Source organism: Perognathus longimembris, chromosome 9 (genome assembly GCF_023159225.1).
Source record: "Perognathus longimembris pacificus isolate PPM17 chromosome 9, ASM2315922v1, whole genome shotgun sequence".
Taxonomy (NCBI): Eukaryota; Metazoa; Chordata; class Mammalia; order Rodentia; family Heteromyidae; genus Perognathus; species Perognathus longimembris.
The window spans coordinates 52,867,972-52,891,587 of NC_063169.1; the positions used below are offsets into that span (position 1 = coordinate 52,867,972).

Below are 23,616 nucleotides of genomic sequence, written 5' to 3' on the forward strand. Positions count from 1 at the left end.
TAGGAACTGAAACGTGATGTGTTTTGGAGAGATGACCTTAAATATCTACCTGGAAGTCAACCTGTCATAAAGTTTCATCCTTTCCTTGTGCTTTAATTAGTCTTCATTATGTAGTTTAATTTTAAACATAAACATTATGGTTATGTTGATCGCTTACTACTTATGGGAAAAATAATTAAAATAGTGACACAGAGAAAATTAAGAACTGAGTGTGAAAGAGAGAAGTAGTTTTTAGGCTATTTAGCCCTTTTAAGGGGAGGAGTTTGCTAAAAGGCAGTAGAGAACTGCAGTAAACCTGGGCCACCTGAGAGACTGAGAGAGGAACATTAGGAAGGACCAGGGGACACATATTTGAGGCAGGGCGCAGCAAAGAAGTAACTTTATGTTGATCTAACCTATCAATGAGTACTCAAGAAAAACAATCCTCCTTCTTCTCTTTTTTAAATCTTTTTTGGCTCTCAAAATTTAGAACTTAGTTAGGAAATCAAGGGTACTTTAGGCATAGCTTGGGCTAAACAGGGTTTCACAGACTAGCTTGAAAATCAGTCTATATTTAATAATGATTTGTTGGAGAAACAAAAAGACCCAACATTCAAAGCATCAAATGTTCTCTAGCACATTTAAAATTAGAGCCACAGGTTTTTGTGTGTCTGGAAGAAATGTCAATTGATATGTTTCAACCTTATTATTACAAAAGAGAAATGGAGGCAAATCTCTGTATATTGGTGAGTGAGATTATAAACTTTTTCTCCCGACCTTAGTGTTGGAATTTTTATAACACATCATCAAGTTAACTGGTGATAGGATACACATTTTCTGAAGAAGCATTATATGGCTCTCTTTTCACCATAGTCTTAAATTAGTCTCTTCATTTTCAAGCTCTCTGCATTAATTGTATTTTTACCTTTCAAAGACTAGTAACGAATTCCTAACTTTCAGAAATTCATATTTGGAATTTCTTGTGTAGTTCATTTTTCCCTGTTCACAAGTGACTACTTAATGTACTTGAAAATCTATTGTGCTTTTATTTTAGGAGGTAAGCTGCTAGGATTAAGATCTACAAAGTCAAAGAGTGGGAGGTGGGGAGCAAGAAATTCTTAAGATGCTGGTCAACTGGAATCACTGTGACATGAGAAGAGCTGACAAAACTGTGTGCAGCAGGTAGAAGGGTAGAAGTAGCTGGAGAAAACAGGTAGCTTGAGGGGCAGGTTCCCTGGGATGACAAACGCAATCAGCAACTATTTCAATCTCAGTATGGAGCAGCTTTCATACATACGAGTGCTTTGGGTTTTAACTTTCTGTATAATGAGAAGAGTAATATACACTGGTAAACACATGCAAAGATTATAAAGACAGTAAATTAAAGGGTAGAAAATGATAAAAATCTTTGACTATCAGTTATACCATATTAGTAAACCAGGAAGGGAGCATAAAACTTACTTTCACTAGCCACATGATTAGCTGGAAAATAACCATCCTGCCCCTTTCCTACGCTGCCATACCACCAGTCTTCATTATCTTTGAAAAACACTCGGATAATGTCTCCTCGATGGATGGTTAGTTCATCTGATCGGCTGGCTGTGTAGTCATAAAGAGCCACTACCTAAGAGAGATAAGACCACCACAACTTTATCACAACTGTGCCACAGAGAAACCCCCAACACTCACTTCCTCTTGCAGAAGAGCAGCTGAAACCAAAGCAGTATTGAGGCTCTCTCAAGGTTTGCTAATGGGATGAGGGGTGGTGGGAACACAGCAGGAGAAGCAAGATAAAAAGACTGTGGGATTGAGAAATGGTTGAGAACATTTAACATACTAAGATTAGCTTCAAAATAGCAGATGCTAATTTTTTGAGTAAATGATTTCAAAACAAATAATAAAACAAGCCAATATATCACTCATTTTAAAAAACGTGTTTTATACTACACCTTTAGAACCCATTCTCTGTGCGAAACAGATGACTCTGAAGGACAATTCTTCAGGTTAATAGTTTTATAAAAAAGGAAAAACTTAATGGAACAATCTGATTGTATAACTCCATTGTGATCATTTGGTTTATTGTTAATATCTTTTCTTGTGATAAATTATGTTTTTAGTATTTCATACCAACAATCTAGAGGAAAAGCCTTCCTATGAGAATCCTCTTCTTTGTTTTGTTACAACAATCATTGTATTTGATTACTTTCATTTGAAAAAAAAAGCCAAAATAATATGGCATTGGCTACACAAACATTTAAAAATCCTTTATAGTAATTAAAGGGTGGGAGATCTCAATGGACTTTAGATATGATTCATGTATAAAGTAGGGCATAATAATATGTACACTGAAAAATATATTTAACTTCCCAGATTAAAGGAGGTTTGAAAATTTATACATTAAGCAACTGTACACACATACACACACACACACACATCATAATTCTTTGCAATTAGTTTGAGTACTGATGCAGCATTCACTCAAATTCTAATTTGAATGGTGCTGGGAGCTAACTATAAACTGGCAAACAGGATAATCTCTAGAAGAGGAAACTAATTTAAGAAACTTTGCAGGAGCATTAAGAGACCATTAGAACTATTCCGGTAAAGAGCAAGAATGTTTTAAATTTAACAACACTTGTGAGTGCAGCAAAGAGTAACCCAAAGTAGTTCAATATGGTTCCTGAGAATCAAACTGACGGGCAAGGGAAGCTAAGTTACAGGAGTAAGAATTAGATCACGAAATTAGATCAATAAATTGATTCACTATGGCCAAAGAAGACATAGAAGGGTTTTGCAGTTTCAGTAAAGATTTTAAGGCCAAATTAACCTCACTACCAAGATAGAACCGTCTCGATGATTATACCTGATGCTAAATTTTGCTACTCTGGCTCAGGATTGTGAAATTTTCTCAATCTTGTCTGTAATAACTTTCTGATGATTCTTAGCATACTATGTTTTGACCTATGCATGTGCAGATTGGGGCTCTGTAAGGATTGATAGAATTGTTACTGATTAATATAAAGTGAAATTTAATGTTAAATTGTAGTAATAATATTAAAAGGAAACTAAAATAAGCTTTATCACTGTGTCATTTTGGATAAAAATTAGATACATATCTATATGTGCATATATAGATATGCACACATATATGAACATATATATGTACATATACATCCACAATGTAATTTCAGCCATCCATCAGGAATAATGATGTCATTTGCAGTGAAATGGATAGACTGGTAAAAAGTCATATTGAATGAAGTAAGGCTGAGACAAAGGTAGCATGTTTTCTCTTATATGCAGAAGTTAGGTGTAAAATATAAACATATGAAAACATAAACAGAACCCTATGCACATATATATATAATCAAACTGATTATAATGTAGTGTATTTATCAGGGGTGAGTTTCCATGATGTAATGCCTTTGAAAAATTAATAGTCTAACATATCTTGCCTAAGGAAGCTGGGGGACTAACTGAGGAGGGAAGACAGATGAATGGAAGAGGAACAGTGGGCGAACAGAGTCATAGTACTTAATGTACACATGTATAAATAAAATTAGAAAACTCTGGGCAATGGAAGGGGATGAGATACATGCAGGAATGATGGAAGTGGTGTCATTGAACAAGATTCATTGTAGGGGCTGGGGATATGGCCTAGTGGCAAGAGAGCTTGCCTCGTATACATGAGGCCCTGGGTTCAATTCCCCAGCACCACATATACAGAAAACGGCCAGAAGTGGCGCTGTGGCTCAAGTGGTAGAGTGCTAGCCTTGAGCAAAAAGGAAGCCAGGGACAGTGCTCAGGCCCTAAGTCCAAGGCCCAGGACTGGCCAAAAATAAAAAATAAAATAAATAAAATAAATAAATAAATCGTGACAGTAGTCTTATTAAAAAAAAAAGATTCATTGTACACATACATGAACATACTATACTAAAATCCCTTTGTACAACCACTTGGAGATTACAAACATTAAAAAATGATCTCATTTCCATTAAAAAAAATGTTTAGTTGGGGAAGTGTTGGTATTGTGGTTTAGATCTGGAGTTTCATGCTTATTAGCAGGTACTTTATCACTTGAGCCATACTCTTAGTCCTGTAAAAGCCTCATTTCTTAATATCAGTTAAGGAATATTAATCGTTAGCATTATATGTAAAAAGAGATGATAAAATGTTGAACACCAAATTTAACAACGAATCCTGAGTTATACAGATGCATATTACTAAATATTCAAACAAAATTTTCCTAATGGTGATACTGGGGATGTATTTTATTTAATGCAAATAAAAAAGTATATAGCACTGTGTTGGAGGTGTGAATCTGCGGTACAGCACCTGTCTAGCAAATGTGAGGCTCTAAATTCAAAACCAAGACTATAGAAAAAAAGCACAAATACCTATTTCAAGCGTTATATGAGAAAAACAATGTCTATTCTAATTACTTCTATAAGCATTTAAGAAAACCCTAAGTAGACTTATAAAAAAGAAATCAAGACCATATTGCTTCCAGTGAATATTATCTGTATAACAATATATTAAGAAAATAAAGAACTAAAGAAACTAAATAATTGCATCATCACGTTTATTTTCTCTATACCAAAGTATTTGTTGCTATCATGCTATATAATCCTCATATATGTGTGTTGGGGTCAGCTGCACCTTTAAGGGGCCACAGCTCACCTCAGCCTGTCCCTCCTCTTCCTGTCTTTAACAGGAAGAGAAGGAAGTCTGACATCACTTGAGGGACAGCCCCTTGGGACCAATCAGGGGCCCCTCTCTTGTGCCCACCTTTGGGGTATATCTGGGAGGCTCCTCATTTGAATAAACAGAAGCCCTAGAGGTTTTCTCCAGGGGCTCACGCGTCCGTGTCGTTCTTGGTGGCTTTGGGGCACCCTGCGACCACACGCCACCCAGGCTACCCGTGGCCGTCGCTCCCGCATGAGCGATAAAGGACCACCCAGGAAGGGGCGGACAAGCCCCTTCCCCCCCCAAGTGAGGGGAAGTCGAGAGAGAGAGAGCCCACAAATTGGCGGCCCAGCGTGGGGCAGGATGCCCACGGGAAAAGCAATCCGGAGCTGTCGGTAGCCTTCGGGAAGGATGGGAGTGAGTACTCTGGAGCCTGTGGTACCTCCATCTACGGCGATGGGGCAGAATCAATCCGCGTCCCAAGAGGCCGGGTCGGATCAATGGCACTCGGACCAAGGGCCGAGGAAATTCTGCAGCCCGAGGAAATGGGCTTGCAGCTTTGCGCCTCCGGGCGCCAGGCGGGGCGGCAGCGGCAGTCTAGCCCAGGGCCCCCCCACCAGGGACTTTTAAAGTCCCTACTAAGGAGCAGCCATCGCACTGGGCGCTGGCCTCTGGGGATGCGGGACCCAAGGTGGCGGCAGGAGCCGCAGGGGGTCACAGCCCTGGCAATGTTCAGGTCTCGGAGAGCACGGGCCGCGTGGAGCCTAGCGCCGGCGGCAACGTTCATAGAGGCATTGTGAGTCTACAGCATGCATCTGTGTGAGTCTGAGTGTTTCTGTTGAGTGAGGAGAGGTTCCCTTTTGTTTTTATCAACCACGTGGTTCTATTATGGGCAAAATAATACCATTTTGCCACTGGAATTCCAGAAAACTTAGATGGCCAATTTAAAAAAAAAAAAATTCTAAGCATGCCTCAAAACTTGTGCACAAGTATCAGTATATCTGTCCGTGTGTGTTGGTAAAACATGGTTTCAAAGTTACTTGCCTTTTGACTACTAATTTAACTTTAATTCTTAATGTTAAACTGTTCTTTGCAGCCTGTGGGTGGAGTCACAGTAAACAGCCTGGAGGCAGGTGTGACTCATCACCAAACTCCAAGCCAAAAGAAAAAAAAAGTTATTTTTCCTCTCCTGTGCTCTCATAAACTCTTTTAAGATCAAGGGACCAGAGTCATTTTGGAACAACTGCGCAAACCTCGATTTTCCTGACTCAGGATTAATACTTTGCTTTATAGGATGCAGGTCGACGTGTGCTAGCTGCATGGACTGTGGCAGTCTGTGGCTACAGGAAGCTGACTCCACAGTCTGCTCCCAAACTGCCTTGGTTTTTTTTCTTCTCTGACCTATAGTTGTTGTTTTCCCACCCACCCTCCCCCCAAGCCGGGGACCGAACCCCGGACCTTGCGCTCATCAGGCAAGCGCTCTTCCGCTGAACTAAATCCCCAGAGCCTTGTATATGCCTTTACAGATTGGAAAACTAAGCCCAGAGCACTTGCTCTGGAGAAATGTCTCCCCTTGTTTTCTCTTCAGGATAACAAAGACCGTAGTGGATTTTTCCATGGAGAAACGTGAAAGCCTGCCTGTACCAGCGATGGACCCAGTGTCGGCCCTGTTTCTTCCCTGGACCCAGCCTGGTGCCCTGCCATGTCATAAGAAAAAAAAAAATAGATAAAAATAAAAATTGAAAAAAGAAAAAAGGAGAGGGAGAGAGAGGAGAGTAGACCCCATGATTAGTAAGGATAGCTATGCTTATATTATATATCTTAAGAAACTATCTTAAGAAAATTTAAATCTTCCCAAAACAGTGGGAAAGAGCCTTGTAAATGCTTTTACAGATTGGAAAACTAAAAAACCAGAGCACTTGCTCTGGAGAAATGTCTCTTCTTGTTCTCTTCAGGAAAACAAAGAATATACTGCAATTCTTCTGCTCTTCTAAAGAGAATAAGCGCTTCTTGAGGTGCAATATTTAGCTGTGGCAGTGTCGCTTGCAGTTTTGTACAAAAAATTAAAGAAATTTTGCACCATGTTTCTTCCACTCCTCTCCCCCTACTGTTTGGTTTAAGGGAGTCCCGTTACGGGGAAATAGGAGCTGAGGGTTTGACACCCAACCTTAATGTTTTTAAAAAGTAAGCGCAAAGGTTTAACACCTTTGCTTCAATGTTTATATATAAAAAGAATGTTTTACTAATCACTTATGTTTAAATTATCAGTACTGTGAACTACCAGGGATGCCAGAGCTCCAGCCTACTTCTACTTCACCACCAAAAGAGGGCTGATGTCTGCACCTTCCTGCACTTGGCAGAAACCAGCTGAGGATTCCAGCTTCTCTGGACAAAGCCAGACCGACGGCCACCTTACCTACCCCTTCCCTCTGTGGAAGAGGCCCCCTATATATATATATATATGTCTTATGTCAGCATTTGCCTTATGCCTACATGTATGTTTACAACACCCCCTACAAAAAAAAAAAAGAGTAGCAGATGTTGGGGTCAGCTGCACCTTTAAGGGGCCACAGCTGACCTCAGCCTGTCCCTCCCCTTCCTGTCTTTAACAGGAAGAGAAGGAAGTCTGACATCACTTGAGGGACAGCCCCTTGGGACCAATCAGGGGCCCCCTCTCTTGTGCCCACCTTTGGGGTATATCTGGGAGGCTCCTCATTTGAATAAACAGAAGCCCTAGAGGTTTTCTCCAGGGACCCACGTGTCCGTGCCATTCTTGGTGGCTTTGGGGCACCCTGCGACCACACGCCACCGAGGCTACCCATGGCCATTGCTCCCACGTGAGCTATAATGGACCACCCAGGAAGGGGCGGAGAAGCCCCTTCCCCTCCCCAAGCAAGGGGAAGTCAAGAGAGCCCACATTTGTGAAGTTAAAACACCTTATCAAACAAGTACTTGAAAATCTTTAAAATATTTTCTCAGAAAATAATAAACAGTAATAATAAAGTGTATAGCAAATTATGAACCAAAAGAATGTGTGTTGTGTTTAATCTGTTTCCAATGGAAAAATGTATCACAAAACGCTCAGGTTCTCAGGCTGTAAAATAAGGGTGTTGGACAAGATGATGCGGCATACCTTCCATCTTTAAGGTGTTATCAGGCTATGCTTTAAAAATAATGGCAGAATAGCATTCACAGATTTTAAAGTAAGACAAAAATATTAATTTATTACAACATAGCACAGCTTTATTTGTGATCATAAAGTGGAAAAGCTTCTGTTTGCTGCAATGTTACACAGGAAAAGCCTCTCGGGTAACACTTAATAATAGAAAAGCAAGTCTTTGGAATTTACCATTTGGACATAGTTAATTTCTTCTTTGACAAATAGGGATGACTCTGGAAGTCATCCAGAGTGAACCTGACCTCTGGACTTCAAGAAATAAAGCTGCTTTATGTGTAAAAGCATATATGTGACTGGTGGTATCATCTGAATATTTATGTTTCTCCAAATTTGTGTTTTTTTTGTGAAGCTTAACACCAATATTAGGAATTTAGGGCTTTTAGGAGGTGACTAGATTGTACTTGGAAATCAGTGGTCTTAAAATATAGGTTTCAAGCCGGTGGCTGCCGGTGGCTCAGGCCTGGAATCCTAGGTACTCAAGAGGCTGAGATCTGAGGATGATGGTTCAAAGCCAGCCCAGGCAGGAAAGTCCATGAGACTCTTATCTCCAATAAACTATTAAAAAAAAAAAAGCTGGAAGTGGTGCTGTGATTCAAGTAGTTGAATGTTAGCCTTGAGTACAAAGTGGTTCAGGGACAGCCTGGCCCTGAGTTCAAGCTCTAGGATGGGGGGGAAAAAAAAGAGGTTTCAGAGAACATAATTTATGCACTAAGAAGAGGGACCAACACAAGACTCACCTTTTGCTACCACCATGACCTTGGATTTTCTAGCCTCTAGAAAAGTGAGGAATAAATATTTATTGTTTGTAGTCACTTTATCTGTGGTATATTGTGATAGTACATCATACTATTAATTAAATTTTCTGGAAATCATAATAACTAACAGGTTTCCATGGCGAATCACTATTATTTCTTTGAAAAGGTTCTAAAGCTTACTTTTAAAATATTCACCCTTTGGCCATATCTTTTCTCTTTCTTTCTTTTTTTGATAGTGCCACACAGATCTACTTCTAGTTTTCTGGTGGTTATCTGGAGATAAGAATCTCACAGATTTCCCTACCTGGGCTGGCTTTGAACCACAATCCTCAGATCTTAGCCTCCTGAGTAGATAAGATTACAGGCATGAGCCATCAGTGCCCAGCCTATCATTACTATTTATGCTTTATCCTCCTTTGTGGAATGGGAATGTATCTTTAAGTATTAAAACATTCTTTTTCACTTAGCATCATCTTATGCGTTCATAGGGGCATAGCTATTAGGCTTTTGTGATCCTCTGCTGTGACTAGCCTAAACCTGTGCTAATTATTCCCTACGAGGAAAACCAGAGTCCATGTTTCTTTGGGGCTGGCTCACTTCACTTAGTATAATTTTTTCCAAGTCCTTTCATTTCCTTACGAATGGGCAATGTCATTCTTTCTGATAGAGGTATGAAATTCCATTGTGTATATGTACCACATTTTCCTGATCCATTTGTCTAGTGAGGGGCATTTATGTTGGTTCATATTTTAGCTATGACAAACTGTGCTGCGGTGAACAATGTTGTGCTGGTGGCTTTAGTGTGTTCTTGTTTTTGGTCTTTTGGGTAGATGCCCCAAAGTGGGGCTGTTGGGTCATAGGAGAGCTCTATGTTTAGCTTTCTGAGGAATCTCCATACTGCTTTCCAGAGTGGCTGAACCAGTTTACATTCCTACCAACAATGAAGTAGGGTTTCCTTTTGGCCAAATCCCCTCCAACATTTGTTATTGTTAGTTTTCTTGATAAAGGACATTCTTACTGGGGTGAGGTAGAATCTCAATGTTGTTTTGATTTGCATTTCTTTTATGGACAGTGATGTAGAGCACTTTTTTATAAGTCTCTTGACCATATCACTGTTGTAATTACTTTCAACATGCCATGTGAAACCATAGCTTCTTTTCTTGATGATCCTTTTGTTTCTCCTTCCAGTGGTTGTACCGTGTTATCACTGTATCTCATCTGAGTACATTGGATACTGCATATACTGTTATTAGAACTAGGGAAGTGAAAGGGAATATAAAAATTGAGAGAGAAAGGATAAAAAGACAAATGACTCCAAAAGCAATACTTGCAAAACCATCATGGGGGGAGAGAAAAAGGGGAGAGGGGAGGGGGGATGAAGGAGGAGGTAATAAACATTACAAGAAATGTACCCAAGGCCTAACATATGAAACTGTAACCTTTCTGTACATCACTTTAACAGTAAGTATGAAAAAAATTTTCTTTTACAGAGGCTCATGGATGAGTTTCCCTTGAGTTTATAAGTGATTTTGAATTTGAATTTCTGAGCAGTGCTAGGACTGTTAAGATATTGGGACCCTTGGAGATTGGCTAAATTTTGTCTTATGAGACAGACAGCCTTTGGGTGTGCTATGATTTTGAGAAGTGTCTCCCAAACATCTAAGTGTTCAAGGATTGGTCCCCAGCCTGTGATGCTAGTGGAAGGTGGTAGGATTTCTAAGCAGTGAGATCTAGCAAGAGGTCTTAGATTATTGGGGGAGTTCTGTGAAAAGAGAGTCTTGCTCTCTCTGCTTCCAGACTGCCATGAGATGAGTAGCTTCCTCCCACCAAGTGCTTCCATCATGATGTGCTGACTTCTCTCAGATCCAAAAGCAATAAGGTCATTTGACCATGCACTAAAATGTACAAGATTATGATTCAAAAGAAACTTTCTTTTTTCAAGTTTATTATCTTGAATGTTTTACAATAGTAACAGAAAGCTAATAACTAAATCTTGAGTACTAAATTTAAATGAAAATGAGGCTATCCAGACATCAATAATTAACTGCTCATGTCACTAAAACACAAAGGCCTAAATATTTCTAATGCCAATGTGAATACAAATATTTTTGCATACACATTTGAGCAGTTCGTATTCGTCAAGAAGAAAACAACGTAATTATAGGATAATGAAAAAACCTAAAGGAAGATGTTTCTATGTGAGCATATAATCCTAATTGTGATGCATATGGACATACAGACTTTTCAGTAGGGGACACTAAAACTTTCCAACAAATATTTTAAGTTACAAGATAAAAAGAAATACCAGACAGTATCTTAAAAAGCAAATGGAAAGGCTTCAGAATAAATGAGTAGAGGAGAATCACTTCTAGAATGCTAGTGCGGTAAAAACTGGCTCCTGCAAGAAAGCAAGAACACTGCCATAAACTGTCAAAATTAATGTCATCACAACTCTGAAAATTACTCAGAGGCTCACAATAAACCAAGTAGTGTGTATTCAAACAACAACAACAACAAAAACCCCGAACAACAGTTTGATGTTAGTAAAACAGAAAGCTTCATGAAGTTTCAAATTGCCTTATTCTTACTCTCCTTTCTATGTCCAGAGTTGCACTGAAGGAGAGTGATCTCACAAACATGGTAACTATTGAGCTAGCTGTTTAGCAGTCAGCAGAGTAGGCAGAATGGATTTGGAACATTTCCAAAGTTCCATCTTCAGAGAAGCATCACTGTATAATCTGTGTAGCAGCTTTCTGAATACATTCATTCTCAGGGGTGATTTTATACTTGGTGCAACTCAGAGCATATACTCTGTGTGACAGATTGTATTGTAGGGCATTTCTCAAATATAATTAATGGCAACTGTTTAAAATTGCTTCTATCTCAGGTGATAATGCAGCTGGGACTATGAGAATTTGTATGCATGTGTTATCTCAAATATCTGAAGTAGTAGATACACAAATGTGACATATCCAAATGATAGAACGCTATTTGGCCATGGGAAGGAGTAAAATTCTGATACATACTGCAAGGATAAAGCTTGAAAGATCAGTGTAAGAGAATAAAACCAGACAAAAATCTATATAGAAAAAAACTCAAAATGCTCAGATTAGGTCTGTTTTTAGACAGAAAATAGGCTATTAATTTTCAGAGGCTAGGGTTGGATAAGGAGATGCTCTGAGGGAGGCCAGTGCTAAGAGTGTGGGATCTGATTTGGGGATAACAAATGTCTTAAAAACAGATGGTGGTGATTCTCGTATAGTAAATATACTGCAAGTTACTTAACTGTAGTTTTTTTTTTTTATAGGGTAAATTTTATGCCCCGAGGGAAGGGGTAGGTTAGGGAAAGATGAGTGAGATTGTTCAAAGGAGTAACATTGATCAAGATATAGTGTACACATACACTGATTTCTTAAATACCAATTCCTTTGTACAGCTACTTAAAGATAATTTTTCAAAATCTTAGGAATGACTGCAATGGGAAGCGAAATTGCTTATGATGAATGATGTAGAATAGACATACAGGTAAAAACAGATAAAACAGATCATAGCTCTCCACGTCAGAGAGGAGAATCTTCATTCTGGCTACCATAATGGAGAAGAGGTTACACTGTGGAAATAAAATGGAAAAGCAAAAGCAAAGTCTATGAGACATGGAGAACATTACTAAAATTTTAGTGAAGCAAGGAACTGTTAGTATTAGTAGCAATGAAGACTCAGTGAAGGCCCTAGCCACATGCATTTTTTAGGTCCTTCAGGTTACCAAATGCTATCTACATTAAGTAATGCTTATAAAGACTTTTTCTAGTTGAATATAAAAAAGAAAAGAATAATTAAAATTAGAATGTCAGCTGGGTAGTCATACTGAGATATTAAGTAGAACAAATGTATTCAATGAGCTTTTCAAGTGGGTCTCAAGGTAGAGTGTGAAAGCCCAATCACCTCATTTTTGGGACATTCATAAGTATCTTCTCATTCCTTCTCTCCTATTCTTCAAACAGCTGTCTGTGGCATGTGGGTAGCAGCAGAGTTTGAAGTATGGCAGGTGTTTGTAATTTCCTTTCTCAAGGTCACAGGTGACTCTACCAGTGCACTAGTAAAACCACAGCTTCTGAGCCTCTTTCTTCCCACCAAACCCCAAGATTCTCTTCTCACATCCAGGTTACTCTGCAACGTAGGTATCTTTAATCCATCTCACAGCTATTAAAATGGAGGTGCCACTTTTCCCTAGGGTATGGACTAATATTCAGTCCACTAACCTCAAATCATTATGTTTCAAACTTTTTAGTGGGTGACATGTTTTAGAAGATATACTTTAGAAATTGGTTCTCTTAACCTCCCTGGAAGGATTCTGTATTGAGCTGTTTCCCCTATTATGGTCTTCATGATCCCTTCAAACTATCATTTTGTTCAGCCTTTCCAGTGGTATTCTGAAATCTAAATCATTCATAGAACACCTTTTGCCTAATCACACTAAAAGTGGCATTGTGCAGATCAGATGAGACAACAGACAGTATGTAGCAGAATGATTTTAAAATATAAATTCTTTCCAAGTATTAACTGCTGTTACCTGAACTACCTTCAATGTCTACAAAATTTGCCTCAGGCTACTGAGTGACATAAAAGTTGAATTCACATAAATTAATTCTTTTAGAATGTTTATATGTTTGGTTCTTATAACCCATTAACATACTAAATTTAAAATTTTCCAGGTGATTCTTTTTTTTTTTTTTTTGCCAGTCTTGGGCCTTGGACTCAGGGCCTGAGCACTGTCCCTGGCTTCTTTTTGCTCAAGGCTAGCACTCTACCACTTGAGCCACCACATCTGGCCATTTTCTATATATGTGGTGCTGAGGAATCAAACCCAGAGCTTAATGTATATGAGGCAAGCACTCTTGCCACTAGGCCATATTCCCAGCCCCATCCGGGTGATTCTTAAAAATCTATGCCTCAGTTTTCTCCCAATGGCAAATGTTAATGATGATGATGAGACAATGTTTTTATATTTCAGAATTATGACATATAAGTGAAATAATCTAAACAGAACATCTTGTACAGTGTCCATATACACAAAGTGCTCCACAAATGTTAGGCATGATTATTATTCAACTTCTCAAATTCTTCAAATTATTGCTGAGGGGACTGTTTTGTAGTAAAACATTTCTTTAGAACAGTGGTGGCTATAAAACTCCAACTCCATTTCTGAAAACAGAAGTTTATTTCTAGCTTTGGTAGAATATTCTCTGTATCCAATAAGAGTCTCAGAGTCCTCTTTATCTAAGTCTTTTCACATTATGCTATTCTCTGCACTATTACCAAGCAGGGCTATGGTAGAGAAAGAACTTTATAACACAGAATAAGTTTTATTTCTGCTAGAAATGTATCTTGCATAATCTTTATGTATATAGCTAATTCCTGACATAGTTATGTGGTTACACCAAAGGGTATCTATCGATGATCATGCTGCTATCAAAGTTGATCCCACTCACTGCTGAAGACAATGAGATGGCAGGAAAAAGAGCACAGCAGAGCTAAGTGCCAGAAGCTTATGTTTGTTATCCTAGCTACTCAGGAGGCTGAGAGAGGAGGATGTGGTTCAAAGGCCAGCCTGGACAGAAAAGTCTGTGAGACTCTTATTTTCAATTCACCACCAAAAAGCCAGAAGTGGCACTGTGGCTCAAGAAGTAGAGTGCTAGCCTTGAGCAGAAAAGCTCAGGGACAGCACCCAGGCCTTGAGTTCAAGCTCCAGGACTGGAGCATGCATATCCACACTCACATCCACACCCTCGCATGCATGCACAGAGCAGCACAGGAGAGATGAAACTTTGCAAACTTGAATACGGCAAGAAAATAGTCAGTGGAGCATTAGTAGGGGCAGTTGCTAGGTGTCTCTCTCAGAAGACAGCATTATTTAACAACTTCCTCTCAGAGTATGGCCTCATGAATGCTAGGTAAGTGCAGTACCACTAAGCGACAACACTGTCTTTTCTCTCTGTGTCTACCTACCCAGCTACCTACCTACCTATCTTCACATCTATTTCTTCTTGTCTTTATTTTTGGCATTACAGAAGTTGAACTCCTCTGGTTCTTTTATTTTGAGAGAGTCTCACAAACATTTTTGCCTAGGTTGTCCCTGAACCTTTCACTCTCACTTTGTAAGTAGCAAGGATTGCAGATGTGAACCACCAGCATCTCAATAGTCTGGTAACTTTTATTAAATTTCTTCCCAAATGGAAAATGATATTTCTATAATCACTAAAGTTATTTTTCCTTTTCAAGTTATTGGTTTTGTTTTTATTCTTTTAATAGTTGCTCTGAACTTTGGTTATCCTTCTCACTTATTATACATCACTTCCTGAATGAATTCAAGTTCTACTCAAAAGACCTATTTTGTACATAAGAACATATAGAACAACCAATAGCACTATGCTATGTATTTCTTTTACTTCTAGCAATTTTCTGAATTTAAGGTTTATTAGATTAAAATTTTAGCAAAGCAAAGAAAACTGGAAGAAAAAGGTCCAGGAAAAACAGAAGTCAATGGAATTGCTAACAGTAAAAGAAACCAACATAGTATTCATAATAATGAATGGTATTCACAGTAATGAATGGAGGAAAATACTAAAGATATTTTAAAAACTGTGCTGTGTACAACCATAAGTGCTTTGAAAGAGAACCTAATTTGCATGCACATTTGGATTTCAATAGAATTTTAATAGAATTACTACTTTATTGGTAAGTGAAAAAGGTTCTTTTATGACTTAAGTTATAAAAGCTGTAGTTTATGGGTTCCTTCTCCACCCTACAATTACCTACAGGAAGAGATTGGCCATAAGTTCTATTTAATAAGTTTTATAGGGGCATATTCACCGCGGATTACATACTATGAATTCCTGGAAAATGCCATAATTTGGAGAAAATAAAGTATTTCCTTTGAGTCAAGACATTTTACTTTAACTCATGCATTTATCAAAAAACAAGATATTATAAATATTACATTAAAATATGGAAGTCATAGTTTACACATATATGCATAAAGTATATCTTTTAAAGTGTAGTAATGCAATACATAACAAACCAATAAACCTAAGAGTCTAAATAAAACAATAAAATCTAACATAAATGACTCAAAATATTGCAGAATCAGTACAATTATCATATCCATGATACTAAGAATAAATTTTAATTTCTGTAAGTCAGATGAGTACCTTTATGAACAGAGTGATAAAGATAGGCAACATCATGGACATCTAAGGATTTCAAAAACAGCAAAACAAGTCTAAAACATATTAAGGTTTACTTCTGCTAAACAATGTGACAAAAATATATCCTTAGAAAACATAAATGGAATGGTAAATGTAACATGAATTACTAGCTTGTTATGTTTATTTGATAACTAAGAGTAATACTGAGTTAATGTTTACATTTTAAATCAAGGTAAGAAATTTTATTTATTTATTTATTTTTTTGGCCAATCCTGGGCCTTGAACTCAGGGCCTGAGCACTGTCCCTGGCTTCTTTTTGCTCAAGGCTAGCACTCTGCCACTTGAGCCACTTCTGGCCGTTTTCTGTATATGTGGTGCTGGGGAATCGAACCCAGGGCCTCATGTATACAAGGCAAGCACTTTTGCCACTAGGCCATATCCCCAGCCCCAAGGTAGGAAATTTTAAATCCTAATGACCATCTAAAACTTAGAAAAATGGCAAATATTCCATAATTGGTATATGCCAGTTTCTTTGAAAATATAAGCTATTATTTTTTATACCACCTCAAAAATCTGTTTGTGAAAAGAAAACATGTTTTCATTAACAAGAGCTGTAGGATCACTGGATAAGAATAAAGGAGTAATATTAGTTGACTATTACAGGTTTGAAATAATTTATTAGAATTTGAAGTGATTTATTAGAATAGCCTATACTGATGTTATTTAAGTATTATATCAGTTTTAGATAAAATTAATTTAAAACAATACTCCTCAATTCACTGAAAGATTCCTTGTATATTCGGCCTGACTTATAATGCTTTAATGTCTTTTAATGCGTATTAATTCTGTCAGGATAACTGGAAATATATGCACATGGTCACATATTAAAGAGAAGATAAGTTTTGCCTATCCTCCTCAGGAACAGTTCCTTCTTCCAGTTGCGGTTTTTCTTTGATTTGCAAATAAGCCCTTCATTTAAAGTAAATAAAAGACTAAGCCAGTGCTGACTTAACTATTAACTCACTTTTACACCTGCCTTTCAGGGTGCAGACAATGACCTCTGATTAATCTGAGGCTGATAATGCCCTACCTTGCCACAGAATGTAAGCAGGTGCAGGGACTGGTTCTTAAAGTGGCATAATCTAAATATTTTCATATAATCTAATATGATATCATGCCTTAGTGGCTTTTCCTATAACAGTACAATGTATGAGTGAATATTATTCAGGAAAAATGTCAGTGAGAAGGGGTTCATGTTTAATCATCAAATCAGAACTAGGACATTATATAAAAATAAGATAAAATATATACAAGCAGGCCTAGAAGATTACCCAAAAAAATTGATAACTATCATCTGATGATCAATATCTCTTCCACAATACTAAATACCAGAAGTCAGTAAGGTCAATGGCTAGCATGCTTTTAAATGAAAATGTTATGGCTAAATAAACAAAAGCATGTCTTATGCAAAGACAACTGAGGGAACTTTTAGGTATGTATACTTTAATTCATTAAAAAAAATTCAAACCAGAAAAAAGAAGACTTCATGTAGTATATGAAAAACAAAGAAGGAAATAATAAAAAGATGGTGACCAGGAGCACTTGACAAGCTAACAGAAGTGGTTTTCTTCTCAATCTAATCTATATTTACTTAAGGGACTCTGTACACTGCGTTATGGTTCTTGAATTAACTACAGATACATATATGTTTATATATACGTGTGTGTTTATGTGTGTGTGTGTGTGTGTGTGTGTGTGTGTGTGTGTGTGCAGCATTCCCTGGAACAGAGGCTTGAAGAATTCTCTACTATTCATTCCCCTCACCTGCTGAATAGCTGCAACTTACATTTAGCCAGCCCTCCCCTATACCAAAGCCCTAGGAAATTGGGGATTAGGTGCAGGGGCAAGAAGACACTCAGGCCCTCAGCATCAGCTGTTCAGAAATTCTAGCCCATTCTCTTTTGATCTTTTTACTTTGTAATTTATTAGCATGAGATGATCTACAATCAGCCAAAGGGGAATAACAAGAAAACTCTGTGGAATTGTATTTTCATTAGTTCTAGAATGCACCAACAAAATAAATATAAACACAGGTGCCCTACAGGAATAAAATGAGTTTCAAAAGCATGGAAAAATAATGTAGTAACTGAATATATTATCTGCATACATTAGAAATACATTTTCCTTAATTGATAATTTTTATTTATTAATAAAGAATTAAACTTTCATAAGGTTATGACTACTCTTTTGTATACTTACTAAAGGAAACCTGAAATCCGTACTACAGCTGAGTGCTTTTATTTCCCCATATATGAGTCTTTTCTGGAATGCCTCACATTATTAAACATATTAAGTTACTCAGCTGTATGAATTGTTGACAAACAGAAAATAGGCAATTTTCTTGAGAGGTAATTACTAATCAAAAAATTCAAATATGGCTTAAGATAATCTTTATTTCCTCAGAATAAAGTATTTCCTGTCTTTCTCACAATAGGAAATGGCAAGCCATAAGAAAAACTTTAAAAACATTGCATAGAAACATAAAAATAATACATTGAAGGAAAAGTAAGAAGTACTTCATTGTGCAATATCTTATGAATCTTCCAAATGGAAACTATCAACCAATGTATATTTCCTATTCAGAGACTAGAGAAATCTACTTTTCTGCCACTTATAAAGTACTGATATTATATGGTAAATAGTAATGTAATGCCTTTTCTTCTCTAGTAATAGAAAAAGAATAAAAGATTTTATTTCTATATTAAAAAAGAAAAGTAACATAACAAATTAAATGTTATGACATTCTTCCACTACTTTAAGACATTCAATCTAAGCAATATACTACTGTACAAAAATTCATTTTTAAAGAGCATTAAGTATTTTGAGTAAAGACTTTATTAAAACCAGAAACTTTATTAAAATTAATATAACAAGGGGTCTAAGAAAAACATAGTATTTTGTTTACCTGAATCATGGAAAAACTAAGTTTTCTTTATTAGTTAGAAAACATGAAGTTAGTTTTCCTGTAGGGATACTGTTATAAGAGTTCTGCAGTAGCATTTTGTATCATAACCACACCATCTAATACACCTAGTAGTTTCTTACCAGGTTGTGTGTGTGTGTTGCATGCATGTTAGTATAAATTGGACTCTGGTCCTCAAGCATACTAGCCAGGTACTGTACCATCTGAGCCAAATTCCCCATTGTTCTGAACAGTTTTAATAATATAGACAGAGATTGTCTTACCGTTGGTGGTGAATCTACCTGATGGTTACATGGCCTTCTTTCTATGCTGATAATCCCTGTGGAAAGAAAATAATTATATATATATATATATATATATATGTATGGTTATTATGCCTATCCATCTTTTTAATACATTTGCCTCACACATGTGAGAAACTCTTTTCTATCAAAGTAGTTTGCTTTCTTTCCTTTAATTGGGAGAATTGTTTTTAAGGGTTCCTGTTTTGAGGTGTTTTGGCCCTTGTTAAGTTACATTTTAGTTATGCATCTTTTTCGAACACTTTAATTAAGACATCCTGTTAGAAGCGCCTTAAATTTTAGTTGCTCCGGTTAATTAAGCCACATCCTTTTACAGATTGTGAGGCTGAGCTCAGCTAATGTGTGGGCCAAAGGGGAGGTTTGCTTGCCAGAATTTTGGTAGATGGTGCACGATTCTGCAGAAGTAAACTTTGTCTTGCCAAAGTCCTTTTGAACTGGTGTCCTTATTCCTATGCAACACCTAACATCCTGAGATTTTTTTTTTTCTTTTTGTTTTTGCTTAGGGTTTGTGCTCTACCACTTGAGCCATAACTCTACTTCCGACTTTTTTTTTTTTTGGCCAGTCCTGGACCTTGTACTCAGGGCCTGAGTACTATCCCTGGCTTCTTTTTGCTCAAGGATAGCACTCTGCCACTTAAGCCACAGCACCACTTCTGGCTTTTTCTATATATGTGGTGCTGAGAAATCAAATCCAGGGCTTCATGTATATGAGGCAAGCACTCTTGCCACTAGGCCATATTCCCAGCCAAATCCTGAGATGTTTCTAACATGCAGTTTACAAGAAAAAAAGTCCCACTCAGATGGCAGTATCTTTTCAAACTATATCATGAATTTGTTGGGTTTGAAACAGTTGGTGAATTTAGCTAAGGTAACTGACTACAGCAAATCCAGTTTTCCCATTCAGGGGGCATTCAGCAATAAATTAACATGTGTCAATATTCTGGTATCCAGTCAAAAATTATACTATTGGTATTGTCAAAAAACGTGGAGGAGGAAAGATGGCGCTGTCACAGTAGGGAGGCACCCCGACTCGCTCCAACTGAATAGCGAGCTGGGAACTCCAACACCCAACACCCCATCAAGAACCCAGCAAAACCAGCAGCCAGAAGCAGTGGAGATATGCAGGAAAACACAAAGGAGTAAAAAAGAAGAGCCAAAAACCTACATGGAGCCGGAGAATCTCCGGGGCACCCTCTCCCCACCAGCAGACCCTGGCACGAACAGGGCCAGGCTGGGAAAGGGGAACCCGGCGATCGGCAGACAGGCTGCTGGGAGCGCAGAATCCAGACAGCGGGACCCCACGAACACTAGGGAGGGTGCAGACAAAGACATATGATGGCGGCAATTAGAAGTTCGGGTCCACACCGGGATCGGATGGACGGCGGCTGGGGAACCCAGCGCGGCAGAAGGGCGGAGCTGGGGACGCCACCACGACACTTCGCCACCCCCTGAAGGACCAACGGCTGCGCAGGACACATACACAATCCAGGATCAGTGAGTCCCCCATTACCCCCATCCCCCAACGGGAGACCAGCTATCAGAGACCCAAGCCCTACAAAGAAGCTAGATCTCCCTCCCTCCCCCTCTCCACCCCGAGGGAACAAAGAACACCCAAATCAGGCGGGAAGCTCCCATCAGGCTCTGGGAAGTCAGTTTAGCAGGGGAAGGGTGGAGCAGCCCCAAGGCCTCACAGGATCCTGAACTGGCCGAATCGGCCCTGCCCCCATCCCAACAGGGGCTGGGGGATGGCCGGCAGTGCAAGCCCCACCCCAGGTGCCTGGACCTCGCTGACTCTTACAACTAAAATCACAGGCGCTGGTGGGCAATAACAGCATAGCAGGGACACCTGGACCTGATCACGCCCCCCGCCCCTCGCAGCAGAGGCACAGTCTGAGGGCGCTAACCTGCACCCGGACAGTTGATCCCACTGGGCCCCACACATACCGCCCCCCACAACGGACTTGCGGGAGGGCGCAAACACAACCCAACAACCCGGGGCTCGCTCTGGGAGGCATACCCAGCTAAAGTGGACGGGGCCACAGCGCAAGCGCCTGTTGTAGCAGGCGCACAGTGCTCAGGTGGGCAGGGCCCCCGGCGACAACGCCTGCTCTAGTAGGCGTACCCCACACAGGTGGGCGGAGCCACAGCGGCAGCACCTGCTCTGGTAGACGCGCGTACACAGGAGGGAGGGCAGAGCTATAAACCAAACCTGAGAAGCCATCCACAGATCTCCAGATGCGCAAATCACAAAGAAACATAACACAGTTCATCAAAGAGCAAGCCAACCTGCCAGCTCCAAAAATCAGCATGACTGAAGAGGAGATGGAGAATAAAAAAGCAAATGAGGCCATGTTAACAGGAATGATGGAAAGCATCAGAAATGAAATCAGAAAACAATTCCAGGAGTTTAGAGTGGAAATCTGGAAGGACACCCAGGAAGCCAAGAAAGAAATGGAAGCAAAAATGGATACAATGCAAGCCTCTTTTAAAGAAATGGAAGCAAAAATGGATACAATGCAAGCCTTCCTTAAAGAAGACCTTAACATCCTGAGAATTGAAATGCATGAAAAAATAGATTTAAAATACAACTCATTAAAGGAAGAAATTTCCACAATCAGAGCTGATCTGACAACCATAAATAGCTCTCTGACATCCATAAACTCTGCAACTGAATCCACAGCACAAAGAATTGACCATATGGAATCCAGAATCTTTCGCCTGGATGATGAAGCAGCTGACAACAAGAAGAAATGACCACACTCCAAGAAACGGTGAAGCTTCAGGGCAGACTAATCCAGGAACTAATGGACCAAGACAAGAGATATAATCTGCACATAATTGGAATAGAAGAAGGAGCCGAATACCAGAGCAGAGGGCTTAAACATGTTCTCAATAAAGTTATTGCAGAAAACTTCCTCAATCTCACAAGGGACCCCATCCAGGTAACCGAAGCCTATAGGACACCTGGCAGGCCAGACTCCAGAAAAGCCACCCAAAGGCACATAATAAACAAGACTTCAGATCTCAAGATTAAAGAGCAAATTCTGAATTCAGCCAAGGCGAAGAAAGACATTTTCTACAATGGGAAGAAGACTTGAATAACAGCAGACCTATCCACACAAACTTACCAAGCACGAAGTGAGTGGAAGAACACCATCCAAGTACTTCAGGCTAACAATATGCAACCTCGGATCAAATATCCAATGAAATTGGAGTTCACATTCGAAGAGAAAACCAGATCTTTCCACACCAAAGAGGAGCTAAAGGAGTATGTGAATAAAAAACCAGCCCTACAGCAAATTCTAAGAGGGGAATCCCAGCCAACAGAGATCGTACAAGACATACAGACAGAAACAGAAAGAAACTACAATAGCCAAAGCCCAACAGAAAGAACAGCTCACTAAAGACAAGAAGAAAAAAAAAAGAGGAAAAAACAGCCCAACAAGAAAATGGAAGGAGAAAAAACACCCTTATCCTTGATCTCTTTAAATATAAATGGTTTAAACTCTCCGATAAAGAGGAGCAGACTGGCAGGATGGATCTGCAAACAAAAAGTTGACATCTGCTGCCTACAAGAGACCCACCTTACAGCAAGGGACAAAAACAGGCTCCGAATGAAAGGATGGAGCAAGACCTACCAAGCAAACGCACCTACCAAAACGGCAGGTGTAGCCATCCTGAACTCAGACAAGCTGGACTTTTCATTAAAATCAACTCAAAAAGACAAAGAAGGACACTACATAGTAATACAAGTTAAAATCCAGAATCAAGACATCACGGTGATAAATGTATACTCACCGAACAAAAGAGGCCCTACATATGTCAAGCAAATTCTCACAGAATTACAGAACAAGATAGACGCAAACACAATCATAGTGAGTGACCTTAATACCCCACTCTCTCCAAGAGACAGATCCAACACCCAGAGGATCAGCAAGGGAGCTGAGGACCTAAGTAACACCATATCCCAAATGGATCTGACAGACCTATACAGAATCGTCCACCCTACAGAGACCTAATACACCTTCTTCTCAGCAGCCCATGGATCATATTCCAAAATAGACCACACAAAGAACCTCAGCAAATACAAAAGTACTGATGTCATCCCATGTATTATATCTGATCACAGTGGATAAAAGGTAACCTTCAATAACAAAGGATACCACAGAGGCTATACACACTCTTGGAGGCTAAACCCCACACTGCTATCCACCACTTGGGCCACAGACCAAATTAAAGATGAAATCAACAAATTCATAAGCCACAATGACAATGAAAACACATCACAAAGAAACCTATGGGACACAGCTAAGGCTGTACGGAGGGGCAAGATCATTGCCCTCAGCACTCACATTAAAAGAATGGAAGCAGAGCAGGTGAATAACCTCACGATGAAACTAAAACAACTGGAGAAACAAGAAATGACAGAATCTAAAATGACTAGGAGGGGAGAGATCACAAAGATTAAAGAAGAGATAAATGTGATTGAAAATGGAAAGACCATTCAACAAGTAAATAAGACTAAAAG

General features: G+C 39.0%; 1 protein-coding gene across 8 annotated transcripts in view; it reads right to left on the reverse strand.

Moving 5' to 3' along the window:
• The window catches only part of Ahi1 (Abelson helper integration site 1), a 146,569-nt gene that overhangs the window by 26,689 nt on the left and 96,264 nt on the right, over positions 1-23,616 (reverse strand). For all 8 annotated transcript variants that reach the window (XM_048354128.1, XM_048354134.1, XM_048354135.1 and 5 more), the window contains 2 exons: positions 19,050-19,105; positions 1,441-1,603 (listed from right to left, as the gene is read on the reverse strand). In XM_048354128.1, the coding sequence (XP_048210085.1) occupies positions 1,441-1,603; positions 19,050-19,105 (219 nt within the window). The remainder of the gene's footprint in view (positions 1-1,440; positions 1,604-19,049; positions 19,106-23,616) is intronic.